General features: G+C 42.6%; 1 protein-coding gene across 2 annotated transcripts in view; it reads right to left on the reverse strand.

The window, feature by feature from the left end:
* Positions 1–7,104: 7,104 nt before the first annotated feature.
* Positions 7,105–11,527, reverse strand: part of LOC106809948 (SOSS complex subunit B2-like) — a 24,491-nt gene continuing 20,068 nt past the window's right edge. For both annotated transcript variants that reach the window (XM_014813190.1, XM_014813189.1), the window contains exons 2-5: positions 10,728–10,866; positions 10,350–10,421; positions 9,911–9,989; positions 7,105–8,717 (exon numbers count right to left, since the gene is read on the reverse strand). In XM_014813190.1, the coding sequence (XP_014668676.1) occupies positions 8,379–8,717; positions 9,911–9,989; positions 10,350–10,421; positions 10,728–10,866 (629 nt within the window). In that variant the 3' untranslated portion in view covers positions 7,105–8,378. The remainder of the gene's footprint in view (positions 8,718–9,910; positions 9,990–10,349; positions 10,422–10,727; positions 10,867–11,527) is intronic.

An 11,527-nucleotide genomic window follows, 5' to 3' on the forward strand; every position in this document is an offset into this window, starting at 1 on the left:
TACACGATTATCGACTGGTTCGAAGCCGTGCAACGATTGCTTGTACGTGCATGTCGGGGTGAGCGGTGGACATACAACCAAGGTTAGTTAGTTTAGTAAGTTATCTCGCGTCGGTTCGGTTCGGTTCGGTTCGGTTCGGTTCGGTTTGTTGATCAGATTAGGGTGGGGGGGTAGGTTAGGATTAGTAAGGTTAGATTTAGGCAGATTAGGTTTAGGTAGGGCACCGTAATTGTCTGCAGGACACGGTTGGGCAAAGCTGTTAGCTGTTATCATATGGCGTTGGCGCGGCGGTTAGCTGTGAGTATCAAGCTATCAGAAATTTATGCTCGGTCGGCGGTGTTAAAGTGTGTTGGCCGTGTACCTTCACTCGTTAGACTTCAGCTGCTATTTATATCAGGTGGAGCTGGTAAGGTGGTCGGCGTCACGTGTCTGTTGTCCGTATGCCTTCATCTGTTAGACCTTAACTGTCATTTCTTGGCAGGTGAGGCTGTTAGAGGTGGTCAGCATCGCGGGGGCTTTAGCAGTCGCCGGCCAGTATATGACTTTTAGCGAGAGAAAATGGTTAGGTTCGTGTTGATTGTCATTGTACATGGCGACGCAGTGGCGGTTAGCTGTTAATGTAGTTGGTTGCAAGCCAGGGCGCAAGCTAGGGGGTTAATGGTTAGTTAAGTTTTAAATGAGTACATCATTTTTTTCAGATTACCCTACAAGAGAGGTGTAGTTATACTACGTGGAAAATGCAAAGACGTGAGGAGCAACTTGACTGGTTTCATCCCCCACAACGGAGCACTGCACAAGGAAGTTGTTTTTAATGATAAACTATAAATTGATTTCAGGATTTAGGTATTATGTGGTGGGGAGGAGTCTGTGTGTGTTTGTTTGCTAGTGTGCGTGTGCGTATCCGTGTGCGTGATTGGGTGTGCGATCTCATGCGCATGTGCGTATCTGTGTGCGTGAGTGCGTGTGAGATCTCATGTGCATGTGCATGTGCATGTGGGCGTCTGTCTATATGGTTAATTGTCTGTCCGTCTGTCGATATAGCTCTCTGTCCGTCAGTTTATATGTCTGACTGTCTGTCTGTCTGCCTGTCTATCTGCATGTGTGTGTGTTTGTGCGAGAGACTGAGAGAGAGAGAAAGAGAGAGAGAGTGGTGTCTATAACAGTATAGACTTCAGGGGTATTTCTCTATTGTTTGCAGCCCAGTCGACGACCAGACACGTTAATTGGTTGGTGTTAGCTTCATTGAAATCTTACTGTCTTTCGCAGGGGAGGCGGTATATAAGCCTCAAGACTTAGAGATTTGAGATACACGGATTATCGACTGGTTCGAAGCCGTGCAACGATTGCTTGTACGTGTCGGGGTGAGCGGTGGACATACAACCAAGGTTAGTTAGTTTAGTAAGTTATCTCGCGTCGGCTCGGTTCGGTTCGGTTCGGTTTGTTGATCAGATTAGGGTTGGGGGGGTAGGTTAGGATTAGTAAGGTTAGATTTAGGCAGATTAGGTTTAGGTAGGGCACCGTAATTGTCTGCAGGACACGGTTGGGCAAAGCTGTTAGCTGTTATCATATGGCGTTGGCGCGGCGGTTAGCTGTGAGTATCAAGCTATCAGAAATTTATGCTCGGTCGGCGGTGTTAAAGTGTGTTGGCCGTGTACCTTCACTCGTTAGACTTCAGCTGCTATTTATATCAGGTGGAGCTGGTAAGGTGGTCGGCGTCACGTGTCTGTTGTCCGTATGCCTTCATCTGTTAGACCTTAACTGTCATTTCTTGGCAGGTGAGGCTGTTAGAGGTGGTCAGCATCGCGGGGGCTTTAGCAGTCGCCGGCCAGTATTCATGACTTTTAGCGAGAGAAAATGGTTAGGTTCGTGTTGATTGTCATTGTACATGGCGACGCAGTGGCGGTTAGCTGTTAATGTAGTTGGTTGCAAGCCAGGGCGCAAGCTAGGGGGTTAATGGTTAGTTAAGTTTTAAATGAGTACATTATTTTTTTCAGATTACCCTACAAGAGCGGTGTAGTTATACTACGTGGGAAATGCAAAGACCTGGCCGTTTTGGCCGCCACGGCAGCACGGCACTGCCGTACGTGCATGGCACTATTTTGAAAACACAATTTTGCAGGGAACCAAGGAGCAACATATACCAAGGAGATGAAACCCCGGGGGGGCACTCGCCCCACATTATGGTAGGTAATATCATATGTGCCACTGCGAAGTCAAAAATGAGGGGGGGGGCCGGGGGCTCTGGAACTAACTCAGACCTGAAAATGGCACAGGCACTTGGACCGTTTCAATAATAAAATGATGGTTAATAAATACAACTTGTCAGTACTACTAGTAGTAGTACTACTACTGGCCCTACCAGTACCAGTACCAGTAATAGTCTTAATGTTTGATTTGACCTAATAACTTTACTTCAACACCGTCCAATACACCGCTGCCACACATAGCGCGCACGCCCTTGTGCATGCATGCACAAATACACAGTGATAGAGAGTGTGTATTTGTCACTGTGTATCACTGTGTGTCACTGTGTGTCACTGTGTGTCACTGTGTGTCACTGTGTTGTCACTGTGAGTCACTGTGAGTCACTGTGTTGTCACTCTCTATCACTGTGTATTTGTGCATGCACAAGGGCGTGCGCGCTATGTGTTGCAGCGGTGTATTGGACGGTGTTGAAGTAAAGTTATTAGGTCAAATCAAACATTAAGACTATTACTTGTACTGGTACTGGTAGGGCTAGTAGTAGTATAGTACTGACAAGTTGTATTTATTAACCATCATTTTATTATTGAAACGGCCCAAGTGCCTGTGGAAAATGGGGGTCTCTGGAACTAATGTTTGTTGAATATGGTATGCTCTGGAACTGGCTATGTTCGAAAATGGGGGTCTCCGGAACTAGGATTTCGTTGAAATTCAATGCTATGACACTGGACACGTTTAAAAGAGGGGGTCTCCGGAACTGTGGGGGGGGGGAGTGATTTCCTTTAAAATCTATGCTGTAGCACTTGAACCAATAATAATTATTGTTGTATTATGTAGAGAGAAACAACATGACCCGGAGAGAGATGAGGACGCACGCACACACACACACACACACACACACACACACACACACACACACACACACACACACACCACACAACACATACACACACACACACCATACACACACACACACACACACACACAACCACACACACACAACACACACACACAGACAACACACGCACGCACGCACGCACACATACAACACACACACGTTGCATGCATGCCTTGACGGCCCGGCTTCAACGTATTCAAAAGTACGATGCACTGGAACGGAAATATAAAAAACTAGGGTCTCCGGAACGGCAAAAATCTAAGATCTGCATGGTAACGAAACTTAATGCTCTGGAACGAGATATTCTTAAACATGCGATGCACTGGAACGGCATGTTAGGGTTAGGGTTGAAAATGGGGTCTCTCCCGCGGCACGTACCTACCATGGCAATATATATGGAGTGCCCCCCCCCCCCGACCCAGGCACGACCCAGTTAACAATGCAATGGTCACGCATGTGGTATGGTGCAATGGTATGGTATGGTGCAATGGTATGGTATGTGCAATGGTATGGTATGTGCAATGGTAAGGCTCAACAATGCAATGGTCACGCATGTGCACCTAGACATAGATACTAACCCAAGTTAAACTTGGGTTAGTATCTATGACCTAGACATGTTAGACAAGGTAGATGAACAGGATGTAATTTCAGAATTTGTAAGTTGCCATCCAGCAGAAAAGATAAATTGAAAATAAAAATAAATGAAAAAAAAGCAAATAATGGTTATCTGACTGGACTGGGTTTAGGTCAATTACGTAATTAATACTGATGCAATTAGACGTGGTATATCTAGTGCCTCTACAGATTTGGAATGTGTATTTAATATGACGCAATGTGGCCTATTTCCAATTCAAACTTTCCAAAACAACAGAGCTGTACATAGTGGAAAAAAAAGAAAAAAAAAAAAAAAGTATACAATGCAGATGAAAATATGCTTATTTTCTCACTTAATTATGTACTGATATTATATACAATTTGTGTAAATACATGTTTATATTAGTTATCATACTTTATAAATATTTTAGATACTTTAGTCAAAACATTCAGCTTTAGCTACATTCTCTCTTTGAAACTTACAAATAACTTTGACTTTTTAAAAGTGATCAGAATGGCTTGCTTTCAAACATACGCCTGAAATGCAGGAAATGCCATGGTTCCAGGCTCTACATTTCAAAAAAATTTGACCCCAGACCCCCCGCATCGGATACATCTTTCTGCCGTGGCACTTTTTGGGAGGCCACTACGGCCCTGACATATCCTCTACTACGGGATTTTTACTAGATATAATAATGTAACCCAACAGATTAGGGTAACATTGTGTTTTTTTGCGTTATTGCATCTAGATTTCTATATTATATGAATTCCAAACATAAAACTACATTACACATGGGAACCGCCATGTAAAGTAGCGAGTGCATGTCCGGCTTGCGCAGACCGTGGTAGTGTAGCACTGGTGGGCCGCTGTCGTACGCGAAGCGACACGCGCGCACTCTCACATAGATACAATCATGTCAGGAGTGTCATATAATATAGACACTCTATATTATCTAGAGTCCTAGACAGATCTATACAGATATACTGTATAGACAGTCTAGATTATGACACTCCTAACAATATCGTTTTTTGCGTGGAGCTACCCTGGGGATTACATATACTTCCAAAGTGATTTTATATCCGAAACACGAATCGTGTTCCTCAGTCCCGAACATCTTATGTTGGGTTACATTACAGTAAAAACCCGCGTATACAGATAGATTTTTAGGAAGCATGTTAGCCTAAAATTTACCCTTTTTAGAACGCCCCTTTTACATAAAACCTGTTTAGGCAAGATTGTTAAAGAGGTTCTTAATTTTTCCATGCAGATGAAGAACTTAAAAAGAAAACACAGGTAAAATAAAAAGACGAAGTCAACAATATCGACCTGCCAATAACAATTGCCAATGCCGATGCAATGCCAATGCTCAACATAACAAATGCCAGCACCCTGCATGTTATTGAGAACACAGTACTGCCATTATTTTAGCATATACAGCTAAAAAACCGCATCAAAAGAACACGTCGATTAGGACACTCAGGCTGAAATGCGGTCAACAAATTGCAATATATCATAGAACACATTCAGCCTGAAAAATAAAAAATGGTCTTATATACAAAACAACAACATGCTGCAAGCAACTTAAGCTCTCCATATACACCTTAGAACACATAACAACTACCTGTACTCGGTACACATGCATCACAGGCCACTTAAGCGCGCGTAGCCGCGGTTTTCAGCTAGACATATTAAAAGTAGAAACAATTAAGAACGCTAATTTAAAGACCACTTTTGGCCTAATTTTTCAGTAAGCACCATTTATATAAGAACATGTTGAGGCTAACTTGGAAAATATACGTGTCTTAACGCGGCGTTTTTTACTGTATTGTATCTGCTTATAAAGTTCGTGGTAGAAAATTACCCGTTCTACGCATCGTGCGTGCGACGTACACGGCTGTGTGCGCACATACGCGGCACGCACCTCGGCCTACCAGGGCGCTGTACCAGGAATTTGTGAGCAGTAAGGGGGGTCTAACCGTAACCGCAGCTTGCGGAGGACCGCGCAGGGGGTATGGGGCGACTCCCCCCGACATTTTTTGAATTAGACCGCCCTCAGGCGTTTTGCTGCGCGAGCAGGTAGGGGGGTCGCGGACCCCTGGACCCCCCCTGTACACGCCCGCTGTATAGCCCGTGTGTGAGCAGCTGTCAGCACGGCCGAGACACGTTACAGGCGGGCAACACGTGTAATCGCCGGCATAGGTTGGGCGCGTACATGCAGGCGAGAGCCGGAGTACACAAACCAAAAACACCACGCCCAAGCGTAATAGAATTATAACACAAGAGCAGAAGTATTTAAACGCCGCAGTAGATATAATTACACGCCTGAAACGTGTTATTCACACAGCCCGCGTGGTATTTACACGCCGCGTGTATTTTACACGCCTCTGCGTGTATTACACGCCCGCGTGTATTGACACGGACAACGTCAATAATCACCACAAACGCGCACGTTAGGTATTTAACACATACCCAAGCAGATAAAATATAACAACACACGAATCTCGAAAGATAATTATACAAAAGTGCCCGCGTATATTTTACACCCTGAGTGTATTTACAACCACCGCGTGTATTGGTACACGCCAGCGTGTAGGTTACACGCCCCGCGGCGATTCGCACGCACGAACCGAGTGGCACGAATGTGGAACGAATCTGCATGTGGTGGGATAACTTCGTACCTATCAGATATTCTCAGCTAAGTGTCCACTTGCGAACACCGCCCTCCCTGAGCCACTAACATGCCCACGAGTCGTATCTCCCTCCTTCGGACCAAGGCACAAGCAAAGTAAACCTCTTCATACCCAGTTCCACAGATTCTAACAGCCACGGAAAAACAGATAGTTTTGCGCGTTACGGAAACGTTTTTCTGGACTATCGACGTAAAACGGGGCATTACTATCCTCCTCTCTTCTCTCATCTCTCTGCCCGTCTCTCTCTCTCTCTCTCGTCTCTCTCTCTCTCTCTCTCTCTCTGGCTCTCTCCTCTCTCTCTCTCTCTCTCTCTCTCTCTCTCTCTCGCTCTCTCTCTGACTATATAGTAATATATAATATATTATATATATATATATATATATATTATATATATAGTATAATAGGATAACGCATCAATGACTTCAATCAAATTAAAAATTATTACGGTGTAGAAGCTGTATAGCGTAGAAGCTGCAACTTTGTATAACTTGAATATACAGCCTTGTGGAATAGTTATACAAATTTACATACGATTTATACAAGTTGACACAATGTTGTGCATAATTTTAAGCAATCGGGTTGTTTCTCTTTTATCACACGATTATTCTGCAAGCAACGGCTTGTTTCCAATCGGAAACTGATGCTTCCACCCACGTCAATTCAATTGGTGCGCTCATTGTCAGTTTGTAAGAAGTCATTGGAAACAACATACAACGGTGTATTATAAAACATGGCTTTAATATTTTCAGTGTATTACAACATTTTCCTGTTTGGCATATTGATACACATCAACGCACCCTTTCACATTGGAGTTAGAACAGCTTGAGGTTCCTAGCTGATATTTACAATTGGAACCCCATGAAAGACACTGAAATAGTATATGCTCAGAGATGCTTCCCTTTCTGAAAATCTCATCACGGAAGTGCAGTGAATATATTTACACACACACACTGAAATGCAAAGGTTTATATTTACAGGTTCTGTGCTACTATTATTGCAGACTTGCAGTGATCCTCGAGCACTTATAATATTGTTTATGAACAAGCACAAAAAGTGTTCTGCGTGCTTTTTTTTCTCGTAGTAGTAGTAGTGTGTCATTTTTGAACTGGTATGTCTATATTGGATCAAAACCACCTGTGCATACACAGAAATAATCTAAAACACCCAACTTTAGGATTTAATTGTTTAAGATAATCTCCCATCACATAAAGCCTTCCAATTAGTGTTCTTATCAATTCTTAACAATGATCTTCTTCATATCAATCTATACCAATGAATATCTAACAGAATCCAATACTGCAAAACACTGAATTGACAAAAAAAAATACCGTTGTACATAAATGCTGTGCAAGCGGGAAACTAGTCAGTAATTATGTTTTCAAAATGTACTGTATTCTTTGTGTAAATTTCATAATAACCCGTGTCACCCATACTGTATGATCAAAGATATTTTAATAGTGTGATGTAAATTATAGCTGTAAGAGGAAGCCTGGCTGCTTCTTAGCTTTCTCTTTTTGTATTTCTCAGAACTGTAAATTAATTTTTAACCATAGATTTAATTTCACACCTACGTACCACGCGCAGACTTACTTCACACGATTTCATCTGTTTAAAATCACTTGCCTTTCAAGTTCATAATTTTTCAAGTAAATGACACCGCACGCACTGCCGCACATGCAGTACCGAGCCAGTATAGTATACTAGGCCTACTAACTTACACGCAAGCATGAAGAACTGATATGCTTAGTGGTGTCCCTTCTCTCGAGCACAGTGACCTCTCTAGCACCAACCGTCCTCACTGCTAGTTGTCAGTCATATCAATTCATAAACAGAGAAGCTGCTTCACGATCACACTCTTCTCTGAGCAGCAGTAGTACTGTCTGCATCCCCACAGGGAGAGGGTGCTGGGGTCAGGCGAGTAGGTCACACTTGTGTCTCATAGCCGTGCCCTTCGTTGCCGCGCCACGTCCACCCTAACCACATCCCACGTGTCCTATTTCCTGCCACGTCCCCTGTGCATCATCGCTCCGAGCCCTCCGCCGCGGTGGGCCGGGTTGCCCCGCCCGTTTCCGTGCATGCCGGCTCCTGCGTTGCCCCCTCTCGGCGCCGAGCCACGCGGTCCATTGAAACTGTTCGGGGGCATACCGCGTCCGTTCATCGGCTGCACGCCGCGACCCCGTGGTATGTGTCCGTTACCGAAGCCCTGACTATAGCTTATCGGTGGCTGCTGCACTAAAGGCTGCTTCACGTCGGCACCAGGCACCATGCCCACCACCTGCTGCTGCAGCGGCACAGGTTGAGTCGTTGCCACCTGGAAACCATGCTGCTCAGCCTGTAACATAGAGAACAGATGCAATGTTACCAGGAGTGTATAGTATAGATATACGTATATGTGTGTGCGTGCGTGCGTGCGTGGGTGTATAATCTATATTACGGCTATAGGTTATATATCCATAATCTATATTATACACTCCTGATGTTTAAAAGCATACATTAGCAATTTTAGCTCCAATGCTCTAACGTCACGTAAGTCGATCTCGATCCTGGTCCGATCAAAACCGCATGCCCCTGTCTGTACAAGTCAGAGCACAGTTTGGTGGTGTCATGCACTGTTCAACTCTATCCGGCCAGGTATTCTTGTGTAGAACTTAAATCACATGTGATTGATACCACATGTGATTGATTATGCATACTGAACGTGGGGCACGTTTCACTAACGTCCGCTAAAGTTCTCCGCTAAGTTGTCTGTTCGCTCTTTAGCGAATGGAAGCATAACGGAGAACTTAGCGAACGGACAACTCCTGTGGTCACATGTTCTATAACAACCATGTTTCTAACAAGGTATCACCATATGCATACATCAACAACCACATTTAAGAACATCTTGTGGCATGAAATGGGAAAAAAAGCCATGAACAACCAACAAAAACCAAGTTCTATGTAAGGCAGATTTGGGTGAGACTATCGAACCCACTCTCAATCCAAATAGAGCTAAAAATTCACAATATGAAAGCAGATATTTACCTCTAATATATATCTATGTACTAACTGGGGCTCATAGGGTCTATGTCTCCCGGGGTACTATCGGAGGGTACCCTGGGTACGGTTCGATATATCAGAACGTACCCTGGTAACTATCTGATATGGTTAGGGTTAGAGTTAGAGTTAGGGTTAGGGAGTAGGCATAGACACCCTAGACTCGTTAGTGGAGTAGGCGAGGTACGGTCCGGCATATTAGATAGTACCAGGGTATTTACCGATATAACGAACCGTTCCCAGGGTACCCTCCGATAGTTCCCTGGGGGACATAGACCCTCTCAGCCTAACTGGGCTAGATATTTTTGACATTGATCACCACATTTTATCAAAACAATCTTATTCATCAGTAATTTCACCAAAAACAACAGTGGCCAAAATTCAAAGACATTTGAGTGTTTTCACCCCAAAAATAATCTGGTACTGGACACAATTAAATAAATAAACCCCTGGGGACTGGACATTCTTGCAAACGCATTGGAAACTTACAAACTTCTGTGCTTGCTGCTGCAGTAACTCTGGGTTTGGCTCACTCATGTTTGGCACTTCAGTGAACACCATGCAGAATCTGTAGAACAGATAGAACATCTAACTCGGTGAACATTACAACAGAACATCCACGACAGAGAGAAACACATCCAATCACGAGAAACCAGATCCCTATAATGTGTCATGTATTGTAACTGCTCCAGAACACTATTTCATCACAATGCTGTAACTGATACTCGATACAGTCAAATATAAATATAATATTGTGACGTTCTAGTCTGAGTGTGTTGTTATAACTACAGCATTACAAAATATTCACATGATTTAAACTGCAATATCAACATTGTAAATGATTTCTTCCATAATGTCCAGGTAAATCTTGCTTAATCATTATTAGTAATTTAAGGTATAATTTATTGACACCATTTATTATACTTACTCGCCTATCTTGCTTAAACCACCACCCTTCCCTGCATAGAGAGTCAAGCAATCCCTGAACATTGATGCGTATCTAGAGAAAAAAGGGGATTCGTGGGATTTTACGTCATTATAAAGAGAGTAAACAGTAAAGGTTACTAGACCAGTAGTTAACAACACATTTAGTTGAGTGAAAATTAAGACCAAGGCAACAATAACAAACGTGAACATAAGATTTTTGTTATAATCATTGGATACAATTATGACTACAACTAAAGAAAAAAATCAAGCTGCTTATGCAATAGTGAAAGTAGAAATTTTATGTCAAATCTACATTCATGAGTCAAACAGCAAAAATACTCGTCGTTTCTTTATTGGCATGCCACACAATCTCACGTACCCTTTTGTAAGGCGAATGATATCACCTGGTTGAATAAGTTCACCCGGTTCATCCCATATGGAGATTGTAATACATCCTGTTTTATCTGCTACCTTGCACGCTCTAACATCATGTGCTTCCTTGGTCTTACTTGGGCGACCTAGAAATACATTATAATATGAATTAGTGCCAAAAATGCAAATTATAGCATATATCAGTAGTGACATCAACCTATGTATATATTTTACATATAGGTGTATGGTAGCATGTAGTTACTGAAGGAATATTTGCAATTATACACATACCATGGTATAAATAGATGCATATGCAGCAATTAAAAGTTATATTATTTATAGACCTGATAAAACATGGAACAACCAAAAAATCAAACAAAGACGTATTACCCCCGTATTACTATTTAGCATACATCTACATCAAGTTTACACACAATTTTTTAGTGTTCTTCCAACGATTACACTGCATGCGAAATTATAGAAATGATAGGAATCCATTAGGTAAAGGAAAATCAGTGAACAAATAAGATCTTAAAATATGAGAACATACTTCAGGACAAAATGAGTCAGAATACAGTCATAATAGGTCATTTAACATCAATTGGCATACATGACTGTGTCATTAGTAGTGTTTCGAGTCTTACAGAGATTGCAAGAGATTTCAGGCAGTAACTAAAATATGTCATGCATTTCTAGTTGTGATCACTTATCTACTAAAATAAAACAACCCAAGTAAGAAATCACTAGGTTATCGCGTTTCTCTCTCTCTCTCTCTCTCTCTCTCTCTCTCTCTCTCTCTCTCTCTCT

Source organism: Priapulus caudatus, unplaced genomic scaffold, assembly GCF_000485595.1.
Source record: "Priapulus caudatus unplaced genomic scaffold, Priapulus_caudatus-5.0.1 Scaffold398, whole genome shotgun sequence".
Lineage (NCBI taxonomy): Eukaryota > Metazoa > Priapulida > Priapulimorpha > Priapulimorphida > Priapulidae > Priapulus > Priapulus caudatus.